At 42.8% G+C, this 18369-nt stretch overlaps 1 protein-coding gene across 1 annotated transcript in view; it reads left to right on the top strand.

Moving 5' to 3' along the window:
• LOC144689615 (synaptojanin-2-like) overlaps positions 1–18369 on the top strand; it is a 283459-nt gene that overhangs the window by 85890 nt on the left and 179200 nt on the right. Inside the window, 1 exon segment of the mRNA XM_078556842.1 lies at positions 3135–3196. Within this exon segment, the coding sequence (XP_078412968.1) occupies positions 3135–3196 (62 nt within the window).

Below are 18369 nucleotides of genomic sequence, written 5' to 3'. Positions count from 1 at the left end.
ATGACTGCTGCTGGGATCATGCACAGATCTGCATGATTCCAGCTGCCTGTGATTGTAAACCAGTTCTATATTGAGGAAGTGAATTCTTTCCAATAGTGAATATTCAAGGAGTTTGATGGAGGGAATGCAAGTCAATGTGCGTGCAGTCAAAAGTACCTTGCACTGCCTGGAAGCTTTCCATGTGTGTGAAACTTTGTGCTTGCTCCTTCTGCTTCCCTCTGTCAATAGGGAAGGCAATTTAAGTGTTTCTCTTGCTGTATAGAACCTCGCTAACTCCTGATACATTGAACTTGGAGATGTTGCTAATGTCACCTCTTGCAGCCTGAAAAGAGACTTATCCATAAAAGTCGAGGGCGACAAGCAGGGTGACTTTTCCAGCCACAGGCAGTGCTGCCCACACCCGGCTGCCAGACTGCAGTTGTGGCTGCAGCACCTGGCATAGCTCGGTAACAACATATTTCAACTTCAAGCAATGTGTGAGGTATGAGAAGTGATCCCCAAAGGTGCAGTGTGGCTATGGTCTCTTGCTCCTTCTTCCCTCTTCTGGCAATTTTTCCTGCTCTTTCAAGTTTCCATTTGTGCCCTGTTCCTTGAGGTGGCCTTACCAAGTCATCTGTGTCAAGAGCCAGAAGGAGACAATACAACAAGAACAGCTGGAATCCTTTCTGCACAGACAAATTAAACTTTGAACTGAACTAGAGCTCAGCAAAAAATGCCTAAAAGTCAAGCAGCAGCCAAAAGTAGTAAAACAATTTCATAAAAAGCATGTGGAACAAATGCAAAAGCAAGGAAATTTTTCTAAACCTTTATAAATCACTGGTTAGGCCCCAATGTGTCCAGTTCTGATCTCACTTTAGAATGGGTGTCAAGGACATGGAGAGGGTGAAGAAGAGATTTACTGGAATGGTATCGGGGATCAAGAGCTTCAGTTACGTGGAGTTGCTGGGATTGTTCTCCTTAGAACTGAGAAAATTAAGGGGAGAATCAAAGTATTCAAAATTACGAGGGGTTTTAATAGTGTTCATAGGCAGGTTTCTGCTGGCAGGAGGGTTGCAACTAGAGGACACAGATTTAAACATTTTATACAGTAATTTGTTATAATTGGAAATGCGCTACCTAAAAGAATGGTCAAAGCAGATTCAGTTGAATAATATAAAAGCAAAATACTGCGGATGCTGGAAATCTGAAACAAAAACAGAAAATGCTGGAAAAACTTAGCAGGTCTGACAGCATCTTTTCTCTAGCTCTGAAGAAGAGTCATACAGACTCAAAATGTTAACTGTTTTTTTTTTCTCCACAGATGCTGTTAGACCTGAGTTTTTCCAGCGTTTTCTGTTTTTGTTTCAGATTCAGTTGAACTTTTGAAAGGAAATTGGATAAATATTTGAAAAGGAAAAATTTGCAAGGCTTTAGGAAAAGGGGAGGGTAGTGGGACTAATTGTATAGCTGTTTCAAAGAATGGCGTCCTGTGCTGTGTGACTATAATTATGTGTAACCGGCAACAGACCTGCATGATCCTGGTGAGCAGGACTTCACGACGTTCAGGATCATGTTAGGCTGAGTGAGGTCAGCATCTGGCATCCAATTCACTGGGGGCATCGAAAGTGACGGTTTCCAATCAGCACTACACACTCCTCTTGGTGATTATCTCTCTCCTTGACAAATGGCTGCTGTACAATAATCTACTGAGCACACCCTCCTTTACCAAGACGTCATGCTGTACACTTCCTGTAGGTGGTGTCTGTGTACATGTTGGATGCCATTTTGGGTCCTTTAGTTGCGGTGAAGTGCCTGAAGAATAGATGCTATGCGTCCCAATTTCTGGGCAAAAATTTTAGTTTTAAGTCTTCTAAAATAAGCAAAGCAATACGACCATCTTATCCATTTCTTTAAAAACAGTACCATATATTAATTAATCATCTTGAGAGGCATTGAACTTGATGAGTCAGACTACACTGACTTGATCGCACCAACCTCTCTGCCGCACTAAACTCTGGCAGAAACCTAGCCACTCCCTCCTTCGGCACTGTGACACATACAAATATACATACACAAATACACACATATAAAAAGGCTGTGTTTGCAGCCAACACGGTGCATGCACAATTGTACTGCTTCACCCCGTGACATCATTGCGAGTGATAGAGATCAGAACTTTACTCATTCCCCCAACCTCGCTGTGATATTCATCCTCTCCATTTCTCGTTTTTTTAAGCAAAATTAAAACTCATAGCAGTCCTAATGAGAACTGAAACTGAAGAACAAAATTAAATTAACAATCCTAGAGAGCAGAGATGCTCCGAGGTTCTCTGATGCAGCACTGGATGGCTCAGTGCAAGAGGTGTATAGGAGGAGAGAGATCCTCTTCCCACAGGGGACCAGAAGGCCATCTGGACCGATGTAGTGAAAGAAATAGGAGCAAGTTGCTGTAGCGGTGACTGACAGCAGTCTAACCCCAAATACAGGAAGAAGTCCATTGACCTCACACTAGTGGCCAAGGTCATCGAATGCACCTTCAAATGCCATATCATTACAGATAAACCACGAGCTGCACACATTACTCACCATCACTGACCGCACCCTCTCTCCCCCACCCGCCCCACCCCCACCACCACTGAGTCAACTATTAACTTTCACTATCAATCACGACTCACATTTATAGCTACATGTTGCCCTCACATGCTTAGCACTGCTGGAGGCCTGAAATCTACATCTCTCAGCTTGCACACACTGCTAGCTATTCAGCTATCACTGGCACATCACCTAAATTGCAAATCACTCACTGACACACTGTCCTCCCTTTTGCAGTGCAGGGTGGCATATAGCGCAGGCAGCAGCACCTAACTGGCTGGGAGATAGACATGGCTTCATGTCTTAACCCCCATGGAGGAGATGGCACTGGCAATCATTGGTGTGGCATGGCCAGTGATGGGACAGACTATAGAAGATGATAATATCTCCCTACCTAACCCAGCTTCTCTCATCCCCTCATCCCACAGTGCTTTCTGGTATACAAATGCATGTGGTGCAGCAGGGAGTAAGAGAGATACGATTGGAGGGAAAGAAAAGGATTGTGCCCTTTTTTATCTACATAAGATTACTAAAGTTCTCTGGTTTTCTGCTTCATTTTTCAGGTTGGCTCTCACCACCTGAGGCTGACCCGAGGTATTGAAGCTGATGCTCCTGCTTTCGACAGGTAATGTGCTTTATTGTTATTAATCTTACCATACAAACAATACTGAGTCTGCATATCAAACAATCTCCTAATTATCAAGTAATGCTATAACTTTAACAATTTGTATTTGTATAGCACAATTAGTGTGGGAAAACATCCGAAGGTGCTTCACAGGAGCATTTTAAAGCAAAATAGAATACCAAGCCACTTGAGGAACTATTGGGTCTTGGCCAAAATGGTAGGTTTTAAGGAGCATCATAAAGAAGGAAAGAGGTGTAAGAGAGCTTAGGGCCTAAGCCAGGGGTTTCCCAAACTGTGGGTCATGACCCTCAATGGGGTCACAGAGATAGTGTTTGCGATCGTGAGCTTCTCCCCCCTCTGAGACAACAATAGTGACTGTGGAAAGGAGAGTCTGGTGGGACAGCTCTAGATTCACTGGCTGCTTGCCATCAAACAGCAAGGGGTAGATGGTGAGCCCAAAGCGCTCTTTAACCTCAGAAACTACTTTTAGCGGCGGGCCTGAATGTTTGTGTGACGATTTTCTGCAGGCAGAGGCAAGCAAGTGTAACTCAGTGACTTACTGTGTGCAGGAAAAACTGGGAAGTCATGTGGCTAAGCTGGGAAGGTGAGTGGCGGCTTGAAACTTTACTGTGCTTCTGAGGCTCCTTACCCTGGGCTGGCAACTCCACTTCACAGGCATTAGCAACTGGACCAAAAGAGGGGGTGTGGGAGGGTGGTGGAAGAGGGGCTGATTACAGTGTGTGTGGGAATGGAAGAGGGGCTGAATACTATGTGTGTTGGGGGATGGCAAGAAAGAGGGGCTTCACTGAGCCTTCTATCGCAGGGGAATATGGGGAATTTGGCTGAAACCTATCTGAGTATACAAAATATTAATGTTTCTACAAAGTACTTTAAAAACACAGACTTTCATATTTATATGATGTATTATTAAATGCAAACTTTAACAATTATATACTGAATATTACTCTGCTGCTTTATCACTTTTGTTTTTGCTGATTTCTGGGGTCATGTTAATTTTAAACATGGTCACATTGGAAAATAGCTTGGGAAGCTTTGACCTAGATAGCTGAAGGCACAGCCACCAATGGAGGAGCAGTTAGGATCGTGGAGGCTCAAGAGGCCAGAATTAGAGGAACGTAGATATCTTGGAGGATTGTGGGGCTGGAGGAAATGAGAGAGATAAGGAGGAGCATAAGAACGTAAGAAATAAGAGCAGGAGTAGACCATATGGCCGCTTGAGCCTGCTCCCTCATTTAATACGATCATGGCTGATCATCGGCCTTAACTCCACTTTCCTACCCGCTTTCCATATCCCTTGGTTCCCTGAGAGACCAAAAATTAGTGTGTCCCAGCCTTAAATATATTCAGTGATGGAGCATCCACAACCCTCTGGGGCCGAGACTTCCAAAGGTTCACAATGAGTGAAGAAAATTCTCTTTATCTCAGTCCTAAATGATCAGCCCTTTATCCCGAAACTGTGCCCGTGTCCAAGATTCCCCAACCAGGAAAAACAATGTCTCAGTATCTACCCTGTCAAGTCTCTTCAGAACCTACAGAAGCTACGGATCAATTTCTTTTTCAAATTTAAAGCACGTTGGCATTTAAAGCACTTGAGGTCATAACACTATAGTTCTCAAGTACTGTTTTCTTCAGTTTTGAATGCGTAGTGGCACTTTCTCCAAGGGGAAAGTGCTCTAGTGCATCTTAATATTTACACATTGGTGGTCAATGTAATGGTCAACTTACTTTTGCAGGAAGAAACCCTATAATCAATCACTGCAGCAAAATCAGATCTAACTAATAATATAGCATCTAGCTATTGAAACTGAAGAAACATTGTTTTGTATTGGGACAGGGACTTGGTTGACAATTCCTCTGAGCTGCTGTGAATCATGTATACTTACAGAAGGTTCCACAAAACCTCTCATTCTTCTAAACTCCACAGAGTATAGGCCCAATTTCCTCAGCTTCTCATTAGTTGATAATCCTCTTATCCCCTAAACTAGTGAACCTTCACTGCACTGCCTACAATGAAAGTATGTCCTTCATTAAATTTGGAAACCAAAGCTGCACACAGTACCAAAGGTGTAGTCTCACCTAAGCCCTGTACAATTATAGCAAGGCTTCCTTATTATTATCATCCAGTTCTCTTGCAATAAAAGCCAACATGCCAATTGCTTGTTACATTTCTGTGTTCCTTGTGCAAGTACACTCTAATCACTCTGAACATCAACATTTACAAGTTTCATGCCTTTTAAAAAATGTTCTACTTTTCTATTCTTACTACCAATGTGAATTGCCTCACACTTGCCCACGTTATATTCGATTTGCCACCTTGTTGCCTGCTCCTATTTCTTATGTTCTTATGCTCCACCTTATCTCTCCCATTTCCTCCAGCCGCACAATCCTCCAAGACATCTATGTTCCTCTAATTATTAACATGTCTTTATCTCTCTGCAGCTTCTTTCGTGTCTTCCTCACAGCTTACTTTCCTACATAGCTTTGTATCGTCAGCAAACTTCGGCCAGGATTTTCCGGTCCCGCTAGTGGTGGGCATCGCTGTGGATGGGAAAATTTGGAGAGCGGCCAAAATTCGACTGACTTTTAGCTGCTCTCCAAGTTTTCCCGTTCCGCTCCTGACAATGGCTACTGCAGGCGGAACCAGAAATCCCCGCCCTTAGATACATTGGTCCTGATTTTTGCTGAGCTGGGCTGATTCAGGAGCCCTAAAAATGGTGGATGGGACCTGATTTTGGGATTGCCACCCCCATTCACCTTTCCGGCAACTTTTGCAGGTGCAGGATAAGGCTGTGGGTAGCCAGTCCACATTCAGTACTCCTGCCCTTGCTGGCTCCATTGCTAGGGTGGGCATTTCAAAACCCCCCACCCACAATTTTTATGGAATTGGGGCCCCTTCTGTAAGTATAAATGGTTCACAGCACCTCAGAAGAATTGTCAACCAAGCCCTGGTCCCAGTACAAAAAAAATCTGTTCCTTAAGTTTCAATAGTTAGATGCTGTATTATAAGTTAGATCTGATTTTGCTGCAGTGGTTGATTATAGGGTTTCTTCCTGCAAAAGTAAGTTGACCATTACATTGACCACCAATGTGTAAATATTGAGATGCACTAGAGTACTTTCCCCTTGGAGAAAGTGCCACTATGCATTCAAAACTGAAGAAAACGGTACTTGAGAACTATAGTGTGTTATGACCCCAAGTGCTTTAAATGCCAAAGTGCTTTAAATTTGAAAAGAAATTGGTCTGTAGCTTTCACTTCACAGCCAACTGTTCTTCAACTGCTTTGATAGACAAGCTATATGGCATAACTTAGAAAAAACCTAGCCATGCTATTTTAGTTTCAACAGGCTTCATTGTCTGGAGCTGTGATGGTTTGTTTTGACAGTTGAGCACATAATTAATGCTTAGCTAAGTTTCAAAAGCTCCTAAATCACTTATTTCAATAAGGAATTGTACAGACAGTTTGATCGTTCAAAGAGGTTAGTAAAGGATTATCTGTCTTTGAGGTGGTTACTAAATAGATGTTTGTTTGCTGTTACAACAGATTAATCACTTCAGAGGATTTAGTGTTTATTGAATGGCTCTGCAGCTTTCTCTCAGTATGCAGTGTGTTTGAGTGAGAACTCTATTAGATTGTTAAAAGTTTAATTTTTTTCATGTCTATTTCAAAGGCGTGGCTCCTGAGGTCTCCCCTTGGTGGATACTAGGTGAGTGGCTATGGAGGATAGATGGAGGGATATGGGGGGCATGATGGTGCATGGGCTATGATGGGGCATGGAGGTTTGAGATGGCATAGGGGTATGAGGAGGCATGGAGTGGGAGGTTATGAGAAGATGTTAAGGGGTACAGGGGGCATGTGGGGTGGTTTGGGGGTGAGGATTTGACATTCAACATTACAACTGGGCCGGTGTCCCAGTAAGCAGATGGACCTTCCAGCTTGTCAACCATGCCATCTGCACCACCTACATTGGCATCTTGGGCTTGCCTCGGGAGGCAGCATGCCCGATTCCATCCCACCCCCAGAAATGAAAATACGACGGGCTGGGACCTTTTTAAAGGAGGCAGGCCTGCTGAGTCAGGAAGTTTCCCGATTCGACGTTCCCGTCGGCTCCATGAAAATCACATCTCTTATTGTTGGTCTTTAAAAAGCCATTAATATAGATTGTAAGTAGCTGTGGCCCAAGCACTGATCCTTGTGACACTCCACTCCACAGCTTGCCCCTTTTAGCCCTACTCTCTGCTTCCTGTCTGTTGTCCCGTTCTCGATCCATGTTATTACGTTACTCCGATTCCATGAGCCCTTATCTTGTGTACTAATCTTCTGTGTAACATATTATCAAATGCCTTTTGAAGCAAGGCCCTGGAGGGATTTTAAACAATAGATGAGAATTTTAAAATCAAGATGTTGCTTAACCAGTAGCCAATGTAGACCAGCAAACAAAGGGAAGATGGTGAACAGTACTTGGTATGAGTAAGGACTGGGACAACAGAGTTTTGAATGACATCAAGTTTACAGAGGTTAAAATGTGGGAGGATGGACGGGTCTGCATGAGAATAGTCAAGTCTAGAGGTAACAAAAGCACGGCTGAGGGTGGAAGTTTCCCAGAATTGCACTAAGTGCAGTAGCGGGCGGGTAAAACGGAGTCCTACCTGCCGACGAAAATGGTGGGTTTTCATGCCGTATCGTCCCAAGCCTGCCTCATTATTTATTCACTCCTGCGAAACATGCCATTTCCATGGTAGTGGGCTCTCATTCGCTCTTCAGGAGCTGGTGCACAGTATCTCTGGTCACATATGCTGGTGTGATGGGGGCCAGCCCCACCTTAAAGGTGCTGAGAGCACACAGAGAGAATGAGAGAACTCTGTGGCGCCTGCTCACGACACTCTGGCAGTAATGACCAGCACCTCCTAGGTGCAGGCATCAGTAATGTTTCCAGGGACTGTGAGGCTGGACCAACACTGTGGTCTGAAGGCTGCACAGAGCACAGGGAAGAGGCCCTGGACTGACACACCTGCCTTTATCTTGTGCAGAAAGGTTTCACATCTGATTGACAAGAACACTGCTCATCAGAACAAGGAGCCATCGGCAGGGTGACAATAGTGAACAGTATGTACAAGTTACCAACATCCGTGCCCAGGCTGTGCAACTACTTTTACTTAACTTTCCTAACCCTGCCGCTACATCTTGGAGCACTTGGTGGCCCTTTGATGCCTCCGCATTGCTTGCATGGGCAGGCAGGCTAGGAATCTGACCCCAATCCTATCACTGTGGCTGCGCCTGATCTTTCTCAGTTGCAGAGGCTTGGTCAGTTTATACAGGTGTCCCTAATGTGTGGCCATTTCCCTCACTTAACCCTGACCCCCAGCTCAATTGCCTGTGTACTGGATGCAGCGCCAGGGCAGCACTTGATCCCTTTCCCGCCCCGCTGACAATGGTTGCCACCTTCCGCCCTCAGCAGTTACCTCCGGGGCCAGGCATCTGTTGCCCCTGGCACCCCTGAGGCCTGTAAACAACAGGTGAGCTGTGAGAGCTGCTGCTCACTCACCTCAGTTCCCCCAAAGTGAAGGCCACCAAGTGCACATCGCCTGCGTGCTGTTGTGAAACATGTCAATGTGCTTTCCCACCGACGTGGACGGACGTGGGGCTCCAAGAGCCTGGCAGGATGACCTTTTAATTATAGCTAATGTATTACAATTAGCTCCCCGCCAACCGATGGCGAGCGCTGACGGCAGGCTGAGTGGACGATCACGACCTGCCTTCACGCCATCGTGAAGCAGGTCGCGCCATATTTTCTGTCCACGCCACCTATCATGCCCGTGGGCTCGGAAAATTCCCACCTGAGAGTTTCAGCTGTAGGTGAACTGTTTTGGGGCAGAGTTGGGCAATATTACAGAAGTGGAAATTGGAGGTTTAAGTGATGAACCAAACTTTGTTGTGTCCTTGGCAAGTTAAATACTTGGTGTCTTGGTTCCGTTATTTTCTAGATAAAGTTGAAGCAATTGCCTGATTCAAGCAGTCTAAATTACTTACCACCCCAAACATTGTGGATGTACCTACACCACAGGGACTGCAGCGGTTCAAGAAGGCAGCTCACCACCACCTTCTCAAGGGCAATTAGGAATGAGCAATAAATGCTGGCCTAGCCAGTGACGCCCATATCGCATGAATGAATAAAAAAAATCTCCACATTGACACTCTCTCAACTACAAGGGCAGAATTTTTCTCTCGTCAGGCAGGCATGTGCCTTACCCGAACGAGAGTAAGATAGTGTGTGATGACGTCGGGTGAGTGTCCCGACGTCATCGCGCACTCTCATTGCTCAGCAGGCACGCGCGAGAGGCAGCAGTGTGCCCGCCGACAAATAAAAGGCCTATTAAGGCTCTTAATCAATTAAGTAAATCGGATTTTTTCGCTGCCTGTCCAACCGTTCGGTTGGCGGATGGGCGAAAAGGCCTAGCGGCCTTTAGATTTTTTATGAAACCTCATCCACGGGTGGGATGCGGTTTCCAACAGAAATTAAAAATAAAATAAAAATGTTTAAAACTCATTTATAACATGTCCCTGCTCATGTGGCAGAGTCACATGAGGGGGCATGTTCACCTTATTTTTTAAATCTTTAATTGTAATGTTCCAAATCTTCAGCTCCCTGAGGCAGCTCTGTGCCTTCAGGGAGCTTTCACTGTGCGCGCATGCGCAAACGTCCGTGCTCGCCCTCCTCCTGTCCCCACCATGGCAGCGCTCTGCCATTGATTTGCCAGCCAGCGTGAAATCGCGTTGGGGGCCCGATCGCAGGCTGCGGGTTGGTTTTGCGACCACTCCCAGGCCCGCCAGCCGCGCCCGCCCAATGAGGGCAAAATTCAGCCCCAAGTGTTTTTCTCACTTCCAGAAGAGTGCAAGTTTTTGTTCTTTAATCTTCAGGCAAACGTTCCTATACCCATTGGAGTTATATATCCTAATTGTATGATTGTGCTAGAGAAATTCGAAGAAATCCTCATAACAAAATTCCAAGTGCAAGTGGTAACACTTGAGTTTATTTATTTCTGATGCGTCATTTCTTTTTGCACCTAAATTGACTGACACTATATTAATTTTGGCATTTCTCTTGAATTGTCAGTAGAAAAATGAAGATTAGAAGTAATGTCTTATTTTTTAGATGTCACTGTAATGTTTGAGAATTTGATTTAAATTACTCTTCAGTGCTCTACAACAATCTGCATAGAGCCAGTGGTTAGATGGCTGTGTAAGAGTGGCCCAGATATGAAAATCCTGTTGAATTCCATTCTGTACTGCATTTGTCCATATTGAAGGAGGTGAGATTGCTGAATGTGGTTGCAATTTTTATGTTATCCAATACTCTGTTAACCCTGTCCTTAACTTGTGCAAGTACTGTTCACCTATCTTCCCTGTGTTTGCTAGCCTGCATTGGTTACCAGTTAAGCAACACCTTGATAACACAATCAGGACTGGCTGAATAATTGATCCAAAAATGCTCTTCATCCAATGCTCCACAATGACATTAATAAGCTTGAATAACAGCATTTTCTGGCTCAAAGGTGGAATCATACAACAGAGAAAGTGGTCAGTTGTCCCATTTTGTCTGTGCCAACTCTTTAGTCTCACTCCCCAGCTTTTTTCCCCAATATTCTTGTAAACTTCTACTTTTCAAGTATATAGCCAATGCTTTTGTGCAAGTTACTATTGCATCTGCTTCCACCACCCTTTCAGGAAATGAATTCCAGATCATCATAACTTGCTGCATTAAAAAAAAAACTCCTTGTTTTTTGCCAATTGTCTAACGTTTGTGTCTGCCAATGGCATCTGTTTCTTCGCATTTATTCAACTTCCCTAGTCCACAAAACTGTATTCTCTCATTCTTTCTGGAAAATCTCCTGTGCACCCTCTTCAAGGTATGACATCTTTCATGGACTGTGGGGCCCAAAATTTGACACAATACTCTAGTTGTTGTCTAGCCAGCAGTTTGATAAAAGTAATAAAAGTACTTGTCATGAAGCTATGAATGCATATAAAATTTTTAGAAACTATTTTTTTAAAAATAGAGGTTTAGCCTGTGGGTGTGCCTTAATTGGATTAAAGCCAGCTAGGCTGGGTGCTTTGATGTGTATTAGTTTTGAGATGTAAGAGAGGTGGGGTGCATTTGCATTTTGTTGAATAGAGAATTCAAGAAGGGGAGTGAAATCTGGCACCTAGCTAGCAGAGCCCAAGCAATGTTTATATTACTAATAAAATTGGGTATTATGAAGGGGTTTTATTGTTAGAAGAGATGGAGTTCAAAGGGGCTGGTGATACAATGTGAATTTACATTGAATGAGCTGTGTTGGGTATAACAGACAGCAGTTTTGTGTGTGCAGGGCAGAGGCAATTTAAGATCAAAGCAGCTATAAACTTACAACTGTCTTTACAGGAACCAAAGTGAAAGGAACCTCATTTTGAATTTGTAAGGTGGAAATGCTTTGCCTTATGCCTGGTTAAGTCTATGGGTTGCTGTTGCCTTAATGGAGATTAGTTTGGGAATTTGTTAAAAGTTATGATAGTAGTAACATGTGTATATGTTTAACTTGTGTAATTTAATAAATGTCTCATGTAATTTGTTATAAAAACCTCTCCAGAACTGGTGGTCTGATTCCTGAATTTAGAGCTACACCTCAAACATACCACCTAAAAATATAGGTTATGACAGTTGTTTAAAGTTTCCCTCTGGGATTTTTAAATAACTCAGCTTTACCAACTTCTGTGTCATTACAATTGGTGGCTATAGCAGTATAAAAATATTTCTAATTCCTTGATTCGTTTGGAATTGGTGAATCTTAAGTATCTTAAGTATGTATGAATCTTGAGTATGAGTATGAGAAGCATTTTGAATTCAGGAGTTGGTGAGGTATTTTAGAAGTGGTGAGACTGTAAGATGGCTTTGGCAATTGCTAAGACTTGTCTGGGAGTAGAAGATATAGAGGTTTCCTCTACATTGGAGAGACCAAACGCAGACTGGGTGACCGCTTTGCAGAACACCTTCGGTCTGTCCGCAAGCATTACCCAGACCTCCCTGTCGCTTGCAATTTCAACACTCCACCCTGCTCTCATGCCCACATGTCTGTCCTTGGCTTGCTGCATTGTTCCAGTGAAGCTCAACGCAAACTGGAGGAACAGCACCTCATCTTCCAACTGGGCACTTTACAGCCTTCAGGACTGAATATTGAGTTCAACAATTTTAGATCATGAACTCTCTCCTCCATCCCCACCCCCTTTCCGATTTTCCCCCTCCTTTTTGTTTTTTCCAATAATTTATATAGATTTTTCTTTTCCTACCTATTTCCATTATTTTTAAGTGTATTTCCATCCATTGTTTTATCTCTACCTTTTAGCCTATTTCGATCCCTTCCCCCCACCCCACTCCCACTAGGGCTATCTGTACCTTGCTCGTCCTGCTTTCTACCCTTAATTAGCACATTCCTTTAGATAATATCACCACCTTCAACACTTCTTTGTCCTTTTGTCTGTGACATCTTTTGGCTATCTCCACCTATCACTGGCCCTCTATCCAGCTCTTCTTGTCCCACCCCCCCCTTAAACCAGCTTATATTTCACCTCTCTTCTATTTTTACTTAGTTCTGTTGAAGGATCATTCGGACTCGAAACATTAATTGTGTTCCTCTCCGCAGATGCTGCCAGATCTGCTGAGTTTTTCCAGGTATTTTTGTTTTTGTTTTGAGTAGAAGATATAACTCTGATTGGGTTGGAGAAAATAACCAAAAGTAAGTTAAAATTAGGGATACCTGAGGGGGCTAGGAAATCAGGTATAGTTAAAAGTATAGCACAGCATCTACAGTTGGAAGTGAAACCTGGCACTCGTGAGTCACAGCTGGAGGTAGTGAGAATTCAGTTTCAATTGAAGATGCTTGAAATTGAACAAGCAAAGGAACTGAAAAATCTTGAACTTGAAGCAAAGGACAAATAAATGGCTTATAAAAGGGAATTAGAAATTGAGAAGATAGAGAAGGAGGAAAGAGAGAGAGAGAATTCCAACTGAAAATGTTGACAGTTAAAAAAGAGACACCAGTAGGTGAGGAAGGACTTATCTCCAGAGTAGAATCCAGTGGGGAAATGTTTAAGTTTGTATAAGCTCTTCCAAAGTTTCAGGAAAAAGATATTGAAGCATTCTTTATTTCATTTGAGAAGCTAGCTAAACAGATGAAATAGCCACAGGAAAATAGGATGAAATTATTACAGTCTAAGTTATTAGGTAGGGCGCATGAGGTATATACTTCGCTATCAGAAGAAATGTCAGTGAATTATGATGTGGTGAAAAAGGCTATTTTGAGTGTATATGAATTGGTTTCTGAAGCATACAGGCAAAAATTTAGGAACATGAGATAACAGCCTGGGCAAACTTATATTGAGGGAGTATTGCAGGAGCAGGTAATAATAAGTGAGGTTCATGGAGATGCTAAATCTATTCCATTGTGGAAGGTAAATTTAAAGAGCAAATGGAAGACAGGTGAAGTTATAGTTGGAGTGGTGGAAAAATTGCCCATTTCAGGGGTTCAATTTATTCTGGGCAATGATGTAGCTGGATCGCAAATGTGGGTAATGCCTATGGTAGTTGAGCAGCCTGTAGAAGTGTTTTCAACAGAGGTGTTACAGAAGGAACATCCTGGATTGTTTCCTGATTGTGTTGTAATGAGATCAAAGACTCATAGGGAAGAACAAGAAAAACAAGATAACCATGCAGTGCAAAGGCAAGAAGAAGATGTCAAAATACAATTAGCTGGCACTGTGTTTGATAACATTGTTCAGGAGGAAGGAATACAGGAAAATTCAGCTGAAGTGTTTAACTCAAGGAGGTTAGTGGAGTTACAGAAAAATGATTTGCAATTAAAACAGTTATATCAGAAAACTTATTCAGAAACAGAGGCAAAATGTATTCCAGTATGTTATTACCTTCGAGGAGATATTTTAATGAGAAAGTGTTGGTCGGATCATGTCTCAGCAAATGAAAGCTGGAGGGAGGTGCATCAGATTGTTACCCCATTAGGGTATAGAAATGAGATTCTGAGGATTGCTCGTGAAATTCCAATGGGGGGACATTTAGGAATTAGGAAAACACAGGAAAAGATACAGAGGTTTTTTTTTGCCAGGATTGCATAGGGATGTAGTCAAATTCTGTGGAACCTGTTTTTTATGTCAAATAACAGGAAAACCACAAGCAGTGATTAAGCCAGTGCCTTTAATCCCAATACCAGCATTTGAAGAACCTTTTACCATGGTCAAGGTTGATAGTCTTAGGGAGGGGTCCTACACAAAAAGTGGAAATCAGTATTTACTGACAATAATGGATGTGCCTACCAGGTTTCCTGAAGCGATACCTTAAAGAAATATTACAACTGAGAAGATTATGGAAGAGCTAGTCAAACTTTTTTACAAGATATGGTTTACCTAAGAAAATACAGTCAGATTAGGGGTCAAATTTCATGTCGCAGCTGTTTAAGGAAATAATAAACAGTTTGGGGATGAAACAGTTTAAGTCAAGAGCTTATCACCCGGAGTCACAAGGAACTTTGGAAAGATGGCATCAAACTTTAAAAACTATGATAAGAGCATACTGTCAGGATTATGCACAGGATTGGAATACAAGAATTCCATTTTTGTTATTTGCTATTAGAGACGCTCCTAATACATCGACTGGTTTTAGTCCTTTTGAACTAGTTTATGGTCATGAGGTAAGAGGACATAGAAACTAGGAGCAGGAGTAGGCCATTCGGCTCTTTGAGCCTGCTCCGCCATTCAATATGATCTTGGCTGATCCTCTATCTCAACGCCATATTCCCGTTTTCTCTCCATACCCCTTGAAGCCCCTAATGTCCAAATATTTATCAATTTCTTTCTTGAATATACTCAGTGACCTGGCCTCCACACCCTTCTGTGTTATAGAATTCTACAGGTTGATCACCCTCTGAATGAGAAAATTTTTCCTTATCTCAGTCCTAAATGGCCTGCCCCATATCCTGAAACTGTGGCCCCTAATTCTAGACTCCCCAACCAGGGTAAACATCCTCCCTGTATCCAGTCTGTCTAGCCCTGTTAGAATTTTATACATTTCAATCAGATCCCCTCTCATTCTTCTAAACTCTAGTGAATACAGGCCCAGTCAAACCAATCTCTCCTCATACGACAGTCCTGCCATCCCTGGTATCAACCTAGTGAACCTTCGCTGTAGTCCCTCTGAAATTGATTCATGAGAAATTGGTGAGTCAAAATTCAGAAACTATTCTCCTGGATTACGTATCAAATTTCAGGGAAAGATTGAACAGGGCATGTGAGTTTGCTAGGGAACATTTAAAGACATCACAGCAAGTGATGAAAGTGCAAGCAGATAAGAAAGCTAAAAGTTGCAGTTTTGTTTCTGGAGAGAAAGTACTAGTTTTGTTACCAGCACTAGGTGATTCATTAAATGCAAGATTTAGTGGGCCTTACAGGATTGAAAAGAAATTGACTGAAGTAAGTTACTTAATAAATATTCCAGATAGAATAAAGAAGCAGAGGGTGTGTCATGTAAATATGCTTAAAAAGTACTTTGACAGGGAAGATGAACAAAAAAAGCTATTAGTGATGGTGGATGATGAGAAAGTAGTAGAAGTGCAGGACTCTGAAATTGATTTTCCTCTAATCAATTTGGATAATGAGGGGGTGCTTGAAAATTTAATTGAAATATTGAGTTACCTTCCAAGCAAGTGTCAAAGTGATTTGGAAAAGCTATTGCAGTCACACAAACCTATTTGTGGAAATAAGTTAGGAAAGATACATGATGTATGTGTAGAAATATCATCTTCAATAAGGCAACAACCTTATAGATTAAATCCAGCAAAGTTATCACAAGTTTAAAAAAAAAAGAAATTGATGTCATGCTTCAAAATGATATCATTGAGTCTAGTTGTAGTAACTGGAGTTCGCCTATTGTACTGGTACCAAAACTGGATGGAACACACAGATTGTATGTGGACTATCGAAAGGTGGATGCAGTGACATAAGTGGATTCATATCCCATGCCACTGTTGGAAGATTGCATTGAGAAAGTGGGACAATTGAAATTTATCACTAAGATTGACTTGCTAAAAGGATATTGGCAGGTACTGTTGTTGGAGACAGCAAAGGAGACTATAGCAGTTTAAAGTCATGCCAGTTGGTATGAAGAATGCACCTGCAACATTTCAGACTGACAAACAAAGTGATTGCGGGTCTATGCAATTGTGCTGTTTATATTGATGATCTAATCGTTTTCAGTCAGACGTGAGAGGAGCATTTACAGCATCTGGAAGAATTATTCACTCAACTACAAGAAGCTAATTTGGTGTTGAACTTGGCTAAAAGTGAATTTGCAAAACCGCAAGTTATGTATCTAGGCCATACCATTAGACCTGGTGAGGTGGCTCTAAGAGATGCGAAAGTCAAGGCTATCGTGGATTTCCCCATGCTTACAACAAAACAAGAATTTTTGAGATTTCTGGGCATGAGTGGGTTTTACCGAAATTTGTACCAAATTTTGCCGAGTGGTTGCTCCACTGACTGAACTATTAAAGAACAAGATGTTTCAATGGACATTGGAGTGTCAGAATTTATTCGATAGTTTGAAAACTGTATTAACTCCGACACCAGTGTTGGCAGTACCCAATTATGCCAAGCAATTCAAGTTGGTCGTTGATGCAAGTGATATAGGCATTGGAGCTGTACTGTTACAAGAAGATGACACTGGACTTGAAAAACCGATAGGATATTTTTCACGGAAGCTGAATGTACAACAGATGAGATATTCAATGATCAAGAAAGAGATTTTGGGCAGAATTTTGCCGTTGGCGAGCAGGGAGTGGGGCTCGCTCGCCGACGCGTAAAACGACACGGGCTGACGTTGGGCGGAAACCCCGACGTCATCCCGGCCCATTTAAATTTTCAGGAAGGCGGGCCCGCAGCAAAATCAGCTGTGGACCCGCCGACCTGTCAATGGCCAATTGAGGCCATTGACAGGATCAATTACACAATTAAAGGACCTGCCCATCCAACCTTAAGGTTGGCGGGCAGGCCAGGAGCACCGGTGGGGAGTAGCAAAAACATGGAACCTCATCCACCGGCGGGATGAGGTTTCATGTAGGGTTTTAAAAAGTTTAATAAACTTATTATGTAAATTATGAACATGTCCCATCTCATGTGAGGGGGACATGTTAGGGAATTTTTTTTTTCTATTTTTCATATTTTTAAAAGTGTCAGCGATCTCCCTGTGGCAGCACTTAGCCTCAGGGAGATGTGCGCTCTTTAGTGCGCAGGCGCGAAAGAGCGCACTCTCGCTTTTGGGGAATCCCCCACCGCCCGCACAGGAAACGCATAGCACTTCCCGCCGGGCATCATGCTGGGGCGGGCCTTAATTGGCCCACGCACATAAAATGGCAGACCATAATCCTTTGAAGTTTTTGGACAAATTTCAAGACAGAAGTGCAAGGCTTTTCAGATGGAGCCTATTATTACAACCAGTTAATCTATGAGTTATACATATTGCCAGAACAGAAAACCTGATTGTAGATGCGTTATCAAGAGTTTGAAGCTTGAAGGAAAATTGGACATTTTTAAAACCTAGGGCAGGAGTTTGCCCTTGGCGTGGTCGGTCAGGAAGCCGACCACCGCCTGCAATTGGCTCCGCACAGCGATTCCATGCTGGCGGGCCAGTTAAGGCCTGCACAGCGTGGAATGTGAGCGGCCACGCTCAGTGCTGCCTGTGCGGGTGGGAGGAGGAGGGCGTGCCAGCCTAGCATAATCTTCGTGCATGCGTGTGAAAGAGCGCTTCAATTTCTCTGAGGCATGGAGTTGCCTCAGTGATGAAGCGCAGTTTTAAAAAAAAAATAATGGAAGTAAAATTGTCATAAAACATGTCCCCTCATGTGACTGTCACATGATTTGGGACATGTTTTTAATTCAAAAATAAAATCTTTATTTGATGTTTATTTGTTTTAGCAAGCCTTATCCTGCCTGTGGATGAGGTTTCCTAAAAATGTAAAGGCTGCTTGGCCTTTCCGCTTGCTCGCCAACCATTAGGTTGGATGGGCAGTGTAAATTTGAATTTAATTAGCACCTTAATGGGCCTTTCAATTGTTGG

The sequence above is a fragment of the Cetorhinus maximus genome, chromosome 14 (genome assembly GCF_964194155.1).
Source record: "Cetorhinus maximus chromosome 14, sCetMax3.hap1.1, whole genome shotgun sequence".
Classification (NCBI taxonomy): Eukaryota; Metazoa; Chordata; class Chondrichthyes; order Lamniformes; family Cetorhinidae; genus Cetorhinus; species Cetorhinus maximus.
Note: the sequence above shows the minus strand (reverse complement) of the source record. Positions and strands in the feature narration are given on the sequence as shown.